This window comes from Canis lupus, chromosome 35 (assembly GCF_048164855.1).
Source record: "Canis lupus baileyi chromosome 35, mCanLup2.hap1, whole genome shotgun sequence".
NCBI lineage: Eukaryota > Metazoa > Chordata > Mammalia > Carnivora > Canidae > Canis > Canis lupus.
Genome location: NC_132872.1, coordinates 122,983 through 140,240, shown reverse-complemented (window position 1 = coordinate 140,240; position 17,258 = coordinate 122,983). Strand labels below are relative to the sequence as shown.

Here is a 17,258-nt window from a genome sequence, read left to right as displayed (position 1 = left end):
GTTTCCTTATCTATAAAATGGGGATAATAAAACCTCTTCTATGGTGTAAAGAGGACATGAGTCACATACGTGTAAAGTTACTAGAACTGTGCCTAGTGCATTGTAAATATGATACAGATACTAACTTTTTCAGAACTTTGGGGGAAAAGGTAGTTTGCCTTTGGATCTGTAGGTAAATTATTTTTAGTATGTTCTTTTTCTGAGATGCTCCATTCTTTTATTTAGTATATTCCTTTTCCAAGGATGCTCTTCAAGAGGACTGGCTGTCTTGGGTGAAAGACATCCTTTCAGTTTGAACTCCCTACTTCGTATCTGGCCAGATCTCTGTGTTCTGTTCCTGTGAGGGGATTAAAGCCTGGGGCCTTAGGGTACTGAGATGGTTCCCTTGCCTTCTTCCTTTTCCTTCAGCAGTCAGCATCATGCAGGTTCACGCTCCTGGTTTTCTTCTCCTTCCATTTCTGGCATTTGAAAATTTCCTTTTCTTGCTTATGAGCTCCGTTTCACATTTAAAACATTACGTGTTACACGTTCATTTTGTGTTTTTACAAAAGAGATTTTATGTATTCTTACCTATCATATGCCCTCAGGCAGAAGTTTTAATTTGGTATCTAGTATTTTCTATATTGGTTTGTCTGGCATACTTATTCACAATCTTAGATAATATAGTATTTTAGTTATGTATAATTTACATAGAGGGAAATATTTTTGAATGCTAAAAACTATAGTGAAAATAATATATGCAGAAATGATAACATTTTATTTCTATTAATATTTATGAAACTGGAGTGTGGTTGAAATATTTATTGTCTTGGGATTTATGAATCTAATTCAGTGCATTTTCTATTTAGTTTTCTTTTGCCAGAAGAAAATGTTTGCAACGAGGTACTGGTAAAGTCTCAGTTTGTTGCTTGTATGGCTACTTGTCATTCACTCACAAAGATTGAAGGAGTGCTTTCTGGTGATCCACTTGATCTGAAAATGTTTGAAGCCATTGGATGGGTAAGTTCAATATTTTGAAGCACATGTAACTTTAAGGAAAATAGTTGTAAAAATTACCTTACAGAAGGAGATTTTTTTTTCTGCTAGGTGTTTTAATAACAGGATTATCTCATACCATAAAGGGAACTGTGTAATTTCTAAAGATATGTCACTGGAAAAAGATTTATAATTGTGTAAAAAAGTGTCTGTTTTAGTTAAATTAACTCAAACACCTTTATAAAAGAGGATGATCTGCTCAGGTACCTGCTTTATGTTTATAACAGAAACCAGCTATCCCTGACTTGGGGCAGTAAGCCCGAGTCAGTAAGATGATCTTTAGCAGCAACAATTTGTTGATCATGGGTGAAAAATATAGCCCTGTGTGTTCAGTGTACTTTTGTCTCCATTTTCTACTTCTGTGTTCTCACACACATGTATACAAACACATAAATTTGTTTACAGCTTTTTATTTGTTTTGATGTTGATGATTTTGAGTGCTTGCTATGTTTTCTGGTTACCATTTCACAGCAATAATAAGTTTGTTTTTGAAGTTCCTTCTGGCTTCTGAATTATTTTCCCTGGGCCAGTTTTCTTTTTCCCCTCCCTACGCTTGGTCTTTTTCCTTCATGCTTTGGGTTTTCATTATACATCTTTGTGGTACTTCTGTATGTAAGATTGAAGGTTTGATTTGATAATTCTCAGTAGCTGCAGTCAGGTTTTTCTCCTGACGGTAGCGAGTTAGTCTGTTTTCCGGAGTTGTGTCTCCCCGGAGAGGGAAGGCTGACCAGGGGGAGCTCCCTGTGTACTGAAGGTGAGGTCTCTTGAGCATGTGTGCCTTCGTCCAGAGTTGCGGGGTTAGCCTTTTAGGTTCCTCTCCTCACCTGCTCCTACTGTGCCTGCCCAGGCAGAGCTGCGTTCTGGAGTGCCGACCCTCACATTAGCAGCCCTTCCTCCTCTCAGGTAGGTAGTTCTCTCTCTACACAGTGACCCTTGATTTTGTTTTTTTGTGATCATGGTATCTCCCCTGCCAGGTAAGTATGATTTTGTTTTTTTGTTTTTGTGCTTAGTTCCACTATTCTGGCTGTTAAGAAATGTACCTCTCCTGAATGTCTGCTTTTTATTCTGGGTACTTTTTCTTCCATCCATCAACATGTTTCACTTTACCTTTTACTTTTATATTTGAAATCCTTTTCCTTTTCTAACTTTGTTTGCTTCTGTAGGTTTATTTCTTTCTTTTGTGTGTGTGTGTGTCTGTGTGTATTAATGTTTTGAAAGGGAGGAGGATGAATGGCTAGGTTAGTGTTTGGCCATCTTCTGATAGCCCAAAGTAAATATTTGTTAAATTTATTTTTTTATTTTTTTAAATTTTTTCTTTATTTATGATGGTCACACAGAGAGAGAGAGAGGCAGAGACACAGGCAGAGGGAGAAGCAGGCTCCATGCACTGGGAGCCCGATATGGGATTCGATCCCGGGTCTCCAGGATCGCGCCCTGGGCCAAAGGCAGGCGCCAAACCGCTGCGCCACCCAGGGATCCCAATATTTGTTAAATTTAATTTGCAAAAGGCCCACAGAGAATAATTTACGAGTAAAGCAAAATAGGATGGATCATCTTTGTTTAAAACTTCTCTCCAGCTGAACAGATTTTCAGTAGATTTAGTGTCCTGTTTGTGGGTCTTCAACAACAACAACAACACTGGTTTTGTAATTAAGTTTGTATGGTAGCATGTTTTGTTGACTCTGAGATGCCTTGATGCTTGATCTTACCACAAAATATCAATGGAATGTTTCCACATAACCAAACACTACTATTATGTGATGTGATCCATGCCATAAAGATCCATCTCAATTTCAGAGATGTTAAAATATGTTTTATTTTGTATACGGTTGGCTAATTGGACACAGTTCTCTTCCACTTAATTTTCCCATTGGTTGCTTGCTTCATTTTTAAGTCAAATTAGTTTATTTTTTCTTGGTATATGTGTATTTAATACAAGTTTTTGTTGGAATTAATTTCACCAGAAATAAATGTTTTTAAATTAAATTTCAAGCAGTTAGGATAGTAGTATCTTAACCGTAAATGTTCAGTCTGAAACACTAAACTCAAATCTTTATACATCAGTGTGTATTCGATCCAGCGGTTCTACTTATCATATTCATATCTGAGCTCCATATACTTTTTACTTTTTTAATTTAAATTCAATTTAATTAACATATAGTATTATAGTATTAGTTTCAGGGGTAGAATTTAGTGATTCATCAGTTGCACATAACACCCAGTGCTTAGAGCTACCCTATGACCCAGCAATTGAACTACTGGGCTGGGTATTTACCCCAAAGATATAGATGCAATGAAACACTGGGACACCTGCACCCCAGTGTTCACAACACCAGTGTCCACAATAGCCAAACTGTGGAAGGAGCCTCGGTGTCCATCGACAGATGATGGATAAAGAAGCTGTGGTCTATATACACAGTGGAATATCACTCAGCCATCAGAAGACATGAACACCCACCATTTGCTTTGACATGGATGGACTTGAAGGGTATTATGCTGAGTGAAATAAGTCAATCGGAGAAGGACAATCATCATATGGTCTCACTTATACGTGGAATATAATAAATAGTGAAAGGGATTATAAGGGAAAGGAAGGGAACTGAGTAGGGAAAATTACAGAGGGAGACAAACCACGAGAGACTCCTAACTCTGGAAAACAAACACAGGGTTGCGGAAGGAAAGGTGGGTGGGGGGAATGGGGTAACTGGGTGACAGGCAGTGAGGAGGGTGTTGGGTGTTGTAGTATATGTTGGCAAATTGAATTTAAATTAAAAAAAAAACAACAACCCTGCTTATTACATCAAGTGCCTCCTTAATGCCCCTCACCGACCTCCCCTCCAATAACCCCAAGTTTTTCCTATAATGGAGTCTCTTTCCCTCCCTTTCGTTTTTATCTTATTTTTTCCTTCCCTTACCCCCATGTTCATCTGTTTCTTAAATAGGAGTGAAATCATATGGTATTTATCTTTCTTTGACTGACTTATTTCACTTAGCATAATACCCTCTAGTTTCATTCACATCATTGCAAATGGCAAGATTTCATTCTTTTTGATGGCTAACATTTCATTGTAAATATAACCATATCTTGATCCATTCATCTGTCAATGGACATCCAGGATCTTTCCATATTTTGGCTATTGGGGAAATTGCTGCTATAAATACTGGGTTGCATGTGCCCCTGTTGTTTTGTATCCTTTGGATAAATATCAGTGCAATTGCTAGGTTGTAGGGTAGCTCTATTTTCACCTTTTTTTTTTTTTTTAAAGATTGTATTATTTATTCATGAGAGACACAGAGAGAGAGAGAGAGAAGCAGAGACACAGGCAGAGGGAGAAGCAGGCTCCATGCAGGGAGTCTAACGTGGGACTTGATCCCGGGACTCCAGGATCACGCACTGGGCTGTAGGCGACGCTAAACCGCTGAGCCACCCGGCTGTCCTATTTTCACCTTTTTATGAACCTTAATACTGTTTCCCAGAGCGGCTGTACCAGTTTGCATTCCCACCAGCAGTTGTAAGAGGGTTCCCCTTTCCACTCATCCTCCTTCGCCAACATCTGTTGTTTCCAGAGTTGTTAATTTTAACCATTCTTACTGGTGTGAGGTGATATCATTGTGGTTTTGATTTGTATTTCTCTGATGCCGAGTGATACTGAGCATTTGTTTGTGTGTCTCTTAGCCATTTTTTTTTTTTTTTAAAGATTTTATGTATTTGAGAGAGGGAGAGAGCGCGAACAGGGAGGAGAGTGGAGAAACGGAGAAGCAGACTCCTTGCTGAGCTAGGAGCTGGATGCGGGGCTCTATCCCAGGACCCTGGGATTGTGACCTGAGCCGAAGGCAGATGCTAACGGACTGAGCCACCCAGGCGCCTTTTGTATGTCTTTGGAGAAGTGTCTGTTCATGTCTCCTGCCCATTTCACGTCTGGATTTTTTTTTTGGGTGTTGAGTTTGATAAGTTCTTTATAGGTTTTGAATACTAGCCCTTTATCTGATAATGTCATTCGTGATTATCTTCTTCCATTCTGTAGGTTGCCTTTTAGTTTTGTTGACTGTTTCCTTGCCTTGCAAAGTCTTTTATCTTGATGAAGTCCCAAGATAGTTCATTTTTGCTTTTGTTTCCCTTGTTTCTGAAGATGTGTCTAGCAAGACACTGCTGCAGCTGGGGTCAAAAAGGCTGGGATTTTGATCAATTCCTGTCTCATATTTAGGTCTTTCATTCATTTTGAATTTATTTTTGTGTATGGCGTGAGTGGTCCAGTTTCTTTCTTCTGCATGTGGCTGTCCAGTTTTCCCAACATCCTTTGTTGAGGAGACTTTTTTCCGTTGTATATTCTTTCCTGCTTTGTTGAAGATTAGTTGACCATAGAGTTGAGGGTCCATTTCTGGGTACTCCATTCTGTTCCATTGATTTATGTGTCTGGTTGTTGTGCCAGTGCTATACAAGCTTGATGATTACAGCTTTGTAGTAGAGCTTGAAGTCCGGAATTGTGATGCTTCCAGCTTTGGTTTTCTTTTTCAACATTCTTTTGGCTATTTGGGGTCTTTTCTGGTTCCACACAAATTGTAGGATTGTTTCTTTCAGCTCTGTGAAAAATGCTGGTGGTATTTTTATAGGGATTGCATTGAATGTGTAGATTGCTTTGGATAGTATAGACATTTTAACGGTATTTGTTCTTCTAATCCACAAGCATAGAATGTTTTTTCATTTCATTGTGTCTTCCTCAATTTTTTTCATAAATGTTCTATAGTTTTCAGAGTACATATCTCTTACAAACTCTTTGGTTAGGTTTATTCCTGGGTATCTTACGGTTTTTGGTACAATTGAGAATAGGATTGATTCCTTGATCTCTCTTTCTGCTGCTTCATTGTTAGTCCATGAGAGTGCAACAGACTTCTGTGCATTGATTTGATATCCTGCCACCTTGCTGAATTTTCCTGAATCAGTTCTAGCAATTTTTTGCTGAAATCCTTTGGGTTTTCCACACAGAGTATCATGTCATCTGTGAAGAGTGAGAATTTGACTTCTTTGCCGATTTGAATGCCTTTTATTTCTTTTTGCTGTCTGACTGCTGAGGCTTGGACTTCTAGTACTATGTTGAATAACAGAGAGAGTGGACATCCTTGTCATATTCCTGATGTTAGGGGAAAAAGCTCTCAGGTTTTTCCCTTGAGGAGCATATTCACTGTGGTCTTTTGTGTATGGCTTTTATGATGAACTATATTCCATCTATCCCTATGTTGTGGAGGTTGTTTTTTTTTTTTAATCAAGAAAGGGTGGTGTACTTTATCGAATGCTTTCTCTGCATCTATTGAGAGGATCATATGGTCCTTTTATTAATGTTGTGTATCACATTAGTTGATTTGCAGATGTTAAACCATCCCTGCAACCCAGGAATAAATCCCAGTTGGTTGTGGTGAATAATCCCTTTAATGTACTGTTGGATCCTGTTAGCTAGTATCTTGGTGAGAAGTTTTGCATCTGTGTTCATCAGAGGTATTGGTCCGTAATTCTTTTTTTTAGTGGGGTCTTTGTCTAGTTTTGGGATCAACGAAATACTGGCCTCCTAGAATGAGTTTGGAGGTTTTCCTTCCAGATCTATTTTTTGGAATCTTTCAGAAGAATAGGTATTAAGTCTTCTTTATTTTATTTTTATTTTTTTTTATTTTTTAAATTTATGATAGTCACAGAGAGAGAGAGAGAGAGAGAGGCAGAGACACAGGCAGAGGGAGAAGCAGTCTCCATGCACCGGGAGCCCAACGTGGGACTGGGACTTGATCCCGGGTCTCCAGGATCGCGCCCTGGGCCAAAGGCAAGCGCCAAACTGCTGTGCCACCCAGGGATCCCTAAGTCTTCTTTAAATGTTGGGTAGAATTACCCCTGGGAAGCCATCTGCCCTGGACTCTTGTTTGTTGGATGATTTTTGATTACTGATTCAATTTTTTTGTGATTATGGGTGTGTTCAGGTTTTGTATTTCTTCCTGTTTCAGTTTTGGTAGTTCATATGTTTTTAGGAATTTGTCTGTTTCTTATAGATTGCCTAATTTGTTGACATAATTGCTCATCATATTCTCTTGTGGTAGTTTGTATTTCTTTGGTGATGGTTGTGATCTCTCCTCTTTCATTCATGATTTTATTTATTTGGATCCTTTCTCTTTTCTTTTTGATAAATATGGCAAGGGATTTATCAGTCTTGTTAATTCTTTTAAAAAACCAGCTCCTAGTTTTGTTGATCTGTTCTACTATTTTCTTTTGTTGTTGTTTTTTATCATTGACATCTGGTCTAATCTTTATTATTTCTTTTCTGCTAGGTTTAGGCTTTATTTGCTGTTCTTTTTCCAGCTTTTTTTGGGTGTGAGTCTAGTTTGTGTATTTGAGATTTTTCTTGTTTCTTGAGAAAGGTTTGTATTGCTATATCCCTCTCTCGTAGGGACACCTTTGCTACCTCCCAAAGGCTTTGAACTGTCGTGTTTCATTTGCTCCCATATATTTTTAAATTCTTCTTTAATTTCTTGGTTGACCCATTCTTTCTTTAGTAGGATGTTCTTTAGCCTCCATATATTTGTGGTCTTGCAAATTTTTTCTTGTGATTGACTTCAAGTTTCATAACATTGGGGTCTGAAAATATGTGTGGTATGATCTCAGTCTTTTGTATTGGTTGAGTCCTGATTTGTGACCCAGTAAGTGGTCTATTCTGGAGACTGTTCTATGTGCACTTGAGGAGGATATGTATTCTGGTGCTTTGGGATGAAATGTTCTGAATATACCTGCTAATAAGTCCATCAGGTCCAGTGTGTTATAATAAGGAAATAAGGAAATTTCCTTAATCAAATAAGGAAAGCACTTATTTCCTTGTTGATCTGCTGCTTAGATGATTTGTCCATTGCTGTGAGTAGGGTTAAAGTCCTCTACTATTATTTTATTATCAATGAATTTCTCTAATTTTGTTATTAATTGATTTATGTACTTGGTTGCTTCTAAATTAGGGGCATACATATTTGCAATGATTGGATTTTTTTTTTTTTTTTTGAGATTTTGTTTCTCCATTCACAAGAGACACAGAAGGAGAAAGAGAGAGGCAGAGACACAGGCAGAAGGAGAAGCAGGCTCCACGCAAGGAGCCTGATATGGGACTCGATCCCAGGACCGCAGGATCACGCCCTGGACCAAAGGCAGATGCTAAACTGCTGAGCCACTCAGGGATCCCCAGCAATTATTGGATCTAATTGGATAGACCTTTTATTATGACATTAGTTTCCTCCTTCATCTCTTATTACAGTCTTTGTTTTAAAATGTAATTTATCTAATATAAGGGTGGCTACTTTAGCTTTCTTTTGATGTTCATTAGAATGATAAATGGTTCTCCACCCCCTCACTTTCAATCTGGAGCTGTCTTTGGGTCTAAAATGGGTCTCGTAAGCAGCATATTGATGGGTCTTGTTTTTTTTTTTTTTTAAATCCATTTTGATACCCTATATCTTTTGATTGGAGCATTTAGTCCATTTACATTCAAAGTAATTATTGAAAGATAAGAATTTAGTGCCATTGTATTAAATGTTATGTCACTATTTCTGTAGAGTGTATCTGTTCCTTTCTGGTCTTTGTTACTTTTGGCCTCTCTTTCCACTCAAAGGGTCTTTAATGTTTCTTGCAGGGCTGGTATAGTGTAGACAAGTTCCTTTAGTTTTTGTTTGTCTTAGAAACTCTTTATCTTTCCTTCTATTCTGAATGAAGACTTGCTGGATAAAGTATTCTTGGCTGCATATTTTTCCCATTCAGCTTGTTGAATATCATGCCAGTATATGGTCTGGTCTGCTAGGTCTCTGTGAATAGGTCTGCTGCCAGCCTTGTGTTTCTACCCTTTTAGGTTTAGGACCTCTTGTCCTGAGCTGCTTTCAGGATTTTCTCTTCATATCTTTGTAATTTGCAAGTTTCACTAATATGTGGAGGTAGTTGACCTATTTTTCTTGATTTAGGGGAATTCTTTGTGCCTCTTGAGTTGAATGCCTCTTTCCTTACTCAGATTAGGGATGTTCTCAGCTGTAATTTGCTCAAGTAAACTTTCTACCCTCTTCTCCCATTCTTCAGGACCCCTATAAATACAGATATTATTTCGCTTTTTGGAATTGCTGAGTTCCCTATGTCTGCCTTCGTGATCTAATAGTTTTCTTTCCCTCTTCTTTTCAGCTTCATTATGTTCCATAATTTTATTTTCTGTATCATGGCTTTGTTCATCCTCATTTTTATGGCCTCCACTTGGAACTGCATCTTGGCTATAGCATTTTTAATTTTGGACTGACTAGATTTTACTTCTTTTATCTGTATAGTAAGGGATTTTCTAGTGTCTTCTATGCTTTTTTCAAGCCCAGCTAGTATCTTTGTAATAGATGCTTTAGATTTTTTTTTTAAAGATTTTATTTATTTATTCATGAAAGACACGGATTGAGAGAGAGAGAGGCAGAGACACAGGCAGCGGGAGAAGCAGGCTCCATGCAGGGAGACAATGTGGGACTTGATCCCGGGACTCCAGGATCAGGCCCTGGGCTGAAGGCAGTGCTAAACTGCTGAGCCACCCAGGCTACCCTGTTTTAGATTTTAGTTCAGATATCTTAGTTATATTCATTTTGATTAAATATCTGGCTGTGACTACTACTTCCTATTCTTTCTTTTGGGGTGAATTTCTCCGTCTTGTCATCATCTGTCCAGAAAAGAAAAAAAGAAAAGGAAAAAAAGACAAACAAAAACTTCAGAAAGTGTTTCTGGTGTATGCTGTGTGTACTCTGCTGTTGTGTTTTCACTGCCCTTTCCCATCAGTCTGTTCTCTTTGGAGTTCATTCTTGGTTATAGTGGGGAGTGTTTGGATCTCTGACTTGGTGTGCTTTGGTCTGTTTATTGATTTGAAAAGAAAATTAAAAAAAAAAAAGCCTGATCCAAGACTAGAAAAGGAACAAAAATGGAAACAGACAAAAACTATAACCCTGTTTCCAAAGAATAAGAAGGAAAGAAGGGGAAAAAAGTAAGGAAAGAAGAAAAGAGACAAAAAATAAGACTGATCCGAAAAAATAAGGGAAGGAAATGAACAAACCAACAAATGAACAAAGATTGTAAGCCTCATACCAAAAAAAGAAAAAAAAAAAAAAAAGAGAGAGAGAGAAAAGAAAAAGAAAAAAAAATAGAAAAATAAAAAAATTATAAAAATTAAGAGGGGAAATAAAAGAAGCAAGCCTGATCTTATTTCCACCAGAAGCTGATGTTTGGGAGCACTTTTTAATCAGTAGACTTAGTCCATGAGGGTGGGGGGGGTGGCAGGGGGTTGTGTTGCTCTTCTGAGGGGGGCCTGCTGCGCTGTCTCACTAGCTGACTTGCCTTTTTAAAAATTCCCCTGCCAAGTGCAGGGGGATGGGATTTAGTATTGAGGGCTCCAGCCTCCTAGGGGGTGCGGTTTCTCTCTGAAGTCTAAGCTGGTGGGGGGGTGGGTAGATGGAGGAGGAACAATATGATGTCACCCCACCCTCTTGTTCCTGGGGAAGGGAACTCCTGGCCATCCCTACTCAGGAGGCCTCTCAGAAAAGCAAATATTCTCCTGTGTCCCAGGCTTTGTCAGTTCCCTGATCTTGATCTGTCTGTTCATGGGCTGTAGGTGGCCCTGGCACCACAGATCTCCTGTATTTTTTTCTCTGGCTGGTGGTTGATATTCAAAACCCCATGTTTCAAAGGGCCTGACAAGGTGTAGACCCAGTCCCCTACCCTGGAGTAGAACCTTGTGGCACACCCAGCGCTGTCCTAACCCAGAAAAGCATTCGCACAGTTCATGCATAGACGCTAGAGTTTATCATGATGCACAGTGAAAAGCTGCAACCAGGTTACTTGCCATCTGTGTGCGAATTAGCCCCCTACTCTGTTCTGCCCCAGAAAAGCAGTCACACAGAGGATGAATCTATTATGGCAACAGCGAAAAGCAGCAGCCAGGTTATCTGCAGTTTGCTCATGTCTCTGCTTTCTGCTGCTCAGTCCTGTCCCAGAAAAGCAGGCACTTGGCATGCACTTGGTGGTTTAAGTCTATTGTGGCTCATAGGGAAAGGCTGCTACAAGGTTATCTGCCCTCTGAGCACACCTCTGAGCAGACGCTCTGTCCCTGTTGTGGAGCTCTGCTCAGTGGCTCCCAGCTGGCCTTTTGTCCTTGGAGAGGCAAAATATGCTCTCCAAATGTACTCAGGGAAGGGGAGCAATCTTTCTCATTGCAACCCAGGGGATCTCTTCAGTGTTGTGTGCAGTTTTTTTTTTTAAAGATTTTATTTATTCATTCATGAGAAACACAGAGAGAGGCAGAGACCTAGGCGTAGGGAGAAGTAGGCTCTCCCCCAGGACCCTGGGGTCACGACCTGAGACCAAGGCAGAGATGGCAGACGCTCAACCAGCTCAACCACGCTCAACCATGGAGCCACCAGTGCCCCTCTTCACAGCTTCTTGTGTGATCCCCGTCTGCTGCGCTCTCTCCTGCTTTCCTTCTTCCTGACTTTGATCTTCCAAAAAAAACGGTTCCCTCCCCTTCAGGGCCCCTGGGCTTTCTTCCCCTTTCCTCCCCCCCAGTTCATGGCTCTGAACCTCGCATCTGCCACGGTGCCTTCGTCCTACTGTGCAGATTGTTTTCTTTTTCTTTTAATTTTTTTAATTTTTTAATTTATTTTTTAGATTATTTTCTTAATCCTTAGATCATATTCCTTCTTATTCAGGATAGTTGGATGTTATGTTATCTAGCTGTGTTCAGGGAAAAGGCAAGCTTAGGCTCCCTCTACTCTGCCATCTTAACTCCCTTGCACTCCATATACTTTTGAATTCTTTCCTGTTAGGAGAAAAGGCTCCTTGGATGATAGAGTGAGTATTTTTGCTACTGCAAGAATCTTCTGTGGTATTGTGTGTGTGTGTATGTGTGTGTGTGTGTGTAAATAGTCTCTAAACCAGCAGGTTGTAGAAGCAAAACAAGAAGTTTTTCTCTTTGCTTTGTCTTTATTCCACTTCTAACCTCTGTTTCCCATCTTTCATAGGTTGCTAGCACTTTAATTTTGCTTATATTTTGCTCTACTTATATTAATGATCTAGTAGTGCTCATTTATTCCTTGGGTACTGACATTTTTTTTCCTTTTTTTTTTTTAACTGAAGATAGCCATATATATATATATATAATATATATATTATATTATATATATATTAAAGTAGAACCAGTGAATTGAATTTTATGAAGTAATATGCTGGATATTTTCCTTTCAGATTCTGGAAGAAGCAACTGAAGAGGAAACAGCACTTCATAATCGAATTATGCCCACTGTGGTTCGTCCTGCAAAACAGCTGCTTCCTTCATCCACACCTGCAGGAAACCAAGAAATGGTGCGAAATCATGTTAAGTTGGATAATACTGTTGATGCTCATGTTTAGTCCTCACTTTTTGAAATGTTGCTAGAAGATGAAATCACATGTCCTTTATTTAACTCATGTAGATAACGAATATTTTAACTACATTTATCCAAAACTACCTTGTGTATTGTAGACACTCTGTGTAAAACATTGAGATTCAATTATCTTTCTTTAGATTTTTATTTATTTATTCATGAGACACACACAGGGAGAGGCAGAGGTATAGAGGGAGAAGCAGTCGATGTCCGTCTGTCTATCCCCCGTCCCTGTGCCCCGTGTCCTGTGTTGTCCCCCGTCCTCCACCCCCACCTCCCACCACCCCCTGCAAGGAATCAGATGCTGGACTTGATCTGGGACTCTGGGGACTCCAGGATCATGAGCCAAGACAGACCGCAGACGCTCAACCTTTGAGCCACCTAGGTGCCCGGGATTTAATTCTCATTATCATTACTTTTCCTTCCATTTATGGAGCAACTTAGTGCTTTGTGAATACATGGTGATTAATCCTTTTTTTTTTTAATTTTTATTTATTTATGATAGTCACAGAGAGAGAGAGAGAGAGAGAGAGAGGCAGAGACACAGGCAGAGGGAGAAGCAGGCTCCATGCACCGGGAGCCCGATGTGGGATTCCATCCCGGGTCTCCGGGATCGCGCCCTGGGCCAAAGGCAGGCACCAAACCGCTGCACCACCCAGGGATCCCGATTAATCCTTTTAAATTGCATCTTTTTCTCAGGATTTAGTAAAAAGAATATGTGAAAGGGTTTATTTTATTTGTTAAAGATTTTATTTATTTATTTGAGAGAGAGCAAGAGAGCACAAGCAGGGGGAGTGAGAGGGGGAAGCAGGCTGCCTGCCGGGATCCTGATGCAAGGCTCCATCCCAGAATCCCAGGATCATGACACCAGCTGAAGGCAGGTGCTTAACTGACTGAGCCACCCATGTGTCCTGAAAGGCTTTATTTTTAGGTGAATTTCAAATTATGTTCCTACTTAGTTTATTTTAGTACTTAATATGTTAATGATAGGAAAATATTTGAAAATATTCAAGAATATATATTTTTAAATGCTAGGAAGTTAGAGAGCAGTCTTGAAATTGACTTTGAAATAATGGAAGCTCCTTGCTATTTTTAAAATGTATTGAGGATGTATCAAGTTTTGTTTTTCTTTTAACTCGAGTATGTTAACGGACCTAATCTATACTATTTTTTTATTCTTTTTGCTTTGTTTTATTTTTAGGAGCTGTTTGAACTTCCAGTAAGTAAAGAATGTTAACTTGTTACCTAAGTATACATGCTTTAATTCTAAAAAAAAATAGTAAATGCTTTGTGCATCTTTTGAAATTACGTAGGCTATTTATGAGATAGGAATTGTTCGCCAGTTCCCATTTTCTTCTGCTTTGCAACGTATGAGTGTGGTTGCAAGGGTGCTAGGGGATAAGAAGATGGATGCCTACATGAAAGGAGCACCTGAGGTCATTGCCAGTCTTTGTAAACCTGAAACAGGTAAGGAAGCAACTAGGCTTTGAGTAAAATTCTTATATTTGTATGTACTTGTATTTGCAATTTTAACAATGACATTTACTTTTTCCTTTTTAAAAGTTCCTGTTGATTTTGAAAAAGTTTTAGAAGATTACACTAAACAGGGCTTCCGTGTGATTGCTCTTGCACACAGAAAATTAGAGTCAAAACTGACATGGCATAAAGTACAGAATATTAGCAGGTAAGGTTGATGAATGGGTTTTCTGCAGTTTTTCCAGTAATGTTTTCCATATAGAAATTTCTGTATGTTGCAAGTATTTATTAAGTATTTATGAAATGTATACAACTATACCTAATGCAGTGTTTTGTTTTAGGTGTTTGAGATACAAGCACAACTCTTCAGAATTCTTCTCAGTTTGTTTGTTAAATATTTATTTAGTGCCTACTATGTGTCAGGCATGTTCTAGGAATAGAACTATGTTTTCAAATGTAAACATAATTCTCTTGTAGTTTGTTTTCCCAAATAATCTACTTGGTTTTGCCCAGAGGTTGGAACCAAGTACTATTTTGGTCAGAATATATTGAGTCACAATAACCGTACCAGTCCCCCCTTTCTTGAACAACTCCCAAAGGTCGAATGACATTTCACATCATCACATTTCCTTTTTTCCAGTCTTTCCCTTTCTCTTCCACGGTGTCTCCAGAGAGCTTTTTAACATTCAGATCTGGGGATCCCTGGGTGGCTCAGCGGTTTAGCGCCTGCCTTTGGCCCAAGGCGTGATCCTGGAGTCCCGGGATGGAGCCCCACATCGGGCTTCCGGCATGGAGCCTGCTTCTCCCTCTGCCTGTGTCTCTGCCTCTCTCTCTCTATGTCTATCATGAATGAAGGAATGAATGAATGAATGAATGAATGAAAAGGAATGAATGAATAAATAAATCTTTAAAAAAAACCATTCAGATATAACACCAGGTCCTACCTAATACTCTCGTAAATGGCTTCCCATCATGTAGTGGAAGGGTTCACCATCAGGGATATGCATCAGGAAAGAAACAAAACAAAACGCCTAACACTTCATTTGAAAAGAAGGAGAAAGTGTTAGAAGAAATAATCAGAAAGAGACATACAAATGGCCAATGAACACATGGAAATGGTAGTATACTTTATTTAGTTCTTTGGAGAATTAGAAGATAAAACCACAGTGAGATATCACTTCTTTCCTGAGGTTGGTGAAGTTGAAAAGATTGATAATACCAAGTGTTAGTGAAGGCTTGAGAAAATTTTAATGACATACAGCTACTACACTATTGTAGCTTCACAAAGAACATGTGTAATACCTATCAAAATTTAAATTTGCTTATACAATTTGACCCAGCAAGTGCAGTTCTGGGAATCCAGCTTAAAGAGCTATTTTACAAGTGTATAAGGTTCAGATTGAAATAGTGTCAATAACATAACCAATAGGGCAGTGGCTAAATTATGGACTGTTAACACTTCTATTAATTATAGCTTTTCTTGCTATGTGAAAGTGAAGTGTTCTTGTGAAGCTATAGTTCTTGTGAAGCTATTAATTTATGTGGACAAAATTTTGAGTATTTCTGGACTCCAAAAATAACCTCTCTTAAGCTTTTCTGATACCTTAGGACACATCTCCCTCCCTCCCTCCCTCCCTCCCTCCCTCCCTCCCTTCCTTCCTTCCTTCCTTCCTTCCTTTTGCTTACCATATCTCTTTTTTTTATTGGAGTTCAATTTGCCAACATTTAGCATAACACCCAGTGCTCATCCTGCTGTGCCCCCCTCAGTGCCCATTACCCAGTCACCCCAACCCCCTGCCCACCTCACTTTCCACTACCCCTTGTTCATTTCCCAGAGTTAGGTGTCTCTCATGTTTTGCCACCTCCTCACTGATATTTATTTTCACTCATTTTCTCTCTTTTCCCTTTCCCTTTATTCCCTTTCACTAATTTTTATATTCCCCAAATGAATGAGACCATATAATGTTTGTCCTTTCTGATTGACTTATTTCACTCAGCATAATACCCTCCAGTTCCATCCACGTCAAAGCAAATGGTGGGTATTTGTTGTTTCTAATGGCTGAGTAATATTCCATTGTGTACATAGACCACAGCTTCTTTATCCATTCATCTTTCGATGGACACTGAGGCTCCTTCCACAGTGTGGCTATTGTGGACATTGCTGCTAGAAACATCGGGGTGCAGGTGTCCTGGTGTTTGACTGCATCTGTATCTTTGGGGTAAATCAGGACACATCTTTCTGATGCAGGCACAGAATAAGTCAGGATAGAACAAGATGCTCACAGACACTGTTCAAAGCTGTGTGGTGGCTCTATGTTGAGATGCTGATTGTAATTCCCAGGGAAGGAGCTGGGAGCGCCATTCTCACTGCTCAGGAGTGCATTGCTTCTGAAATGATCCACTGCAAAACATGCTAAATGCTAAGTTTGCCTTTTGCCCTTTCTTTCTTGAAAGCAAAAGCAAAAAATCCTGTTCAATTTCTTTCAGTTAGTGAAAACAAGTATTAATATAGGTCTTTCATAAAAGTAAAGTGACCTAATGGAAGCTTTTGGAAAGTGGGAGATAGATACCTGTATTTTCAGGCACACTAAGTGAAAAGAATTAGGGCAGTGTTCAGAGTACAGTCTTGTTTTTCTGAATGAGAACTGAAGGAGTGGAATGGATAGCTCAATAGCTAAAAGGAAAAACTATGTTCAGAATTCTATTAACAGGGGGATCCCTGGGTGGCGCAGCGGTTTGGCACTTGCCTTTGGCCCAGGGCACGATCCTGGAGACCCTGGATCGAATCCCACGTCAGGCTCTTTGCATGGAGCCTGCTTCTCCCTCTGCCTGTGTCTCTGCCTCTCTCTCTCTCTCTCTCTCTGTGTGACTAAGATAAATAAATTAAAAAAAAAAAAAATAGAAGCTTTAAAAAAAAAAAAAAGAATTCTATTAACACAATATTTGGGGGATGTGGTTTAAGCATGAACATTTAAAGAAAAAAAAAGCAATAGCCAGATGATCTGATGGATATGCTTGTTTGGGAGGTACACATGTAAAATACTCTGTTCTGATTCTTGTGAAGGGGCACATTAGGCTCTTTCTCTGCAGCTTTACCTTTTGCCATTTTTCCCATTAAAGTCTAACTACTGATTTTCTTTAGTTCTTGAGCTTCTCCTATTCAGATCTCCTTTCATGCCCTTGAGTAGGCTATTCCTTCTCTGCACAGAACTTTATCTACTCCCCTTCTTCCACATCTTTCAACCAAGACCTTCTCTGTCTTTCCATTCTATCTTACAGGGGCAAGTTTTGGCATTTCTCTTACA

General features: G+C 39.3%; 1 protein-coding gene across 8 annotated transcripts in view; it reads left to right on the top strand.

The window, feature by feature from the left end:
- ATP13A3 (ATPase 13A3) overlaps window positions 1–17,258 on the top strand; it is a 98,436-nt gene that overhangs the window by 47,594 nt on the left and 33,584 nt on the right. For all 8 annotated transcript variants that reach the window (XM_072812106.1, XM_072812107.1, XM_072812108.1 and 5 more), the window contains 5 exons: window positions 849–999; window positions 12,299–12,415; window positions 13,679–13,696; window positions 13,791–13,944; window positions 14,041–14,161. In XM_072812106.1, the coding sequence (XP_072668207.1) occupies window positions 849–999; window positions 12,299–12,415; window positions 13,679–13,696; window positions 13,791–13,944; window positions 14,041–14,161 (561 nt within the window). The remainder of the gene's footprint in view (window positions 1–848; window positions 1,000–12,298; window positions 12,416–13,678; window positions 13,697–13,790; window positions 13,945–14,040; window positions 14,162–17,258) is intronic.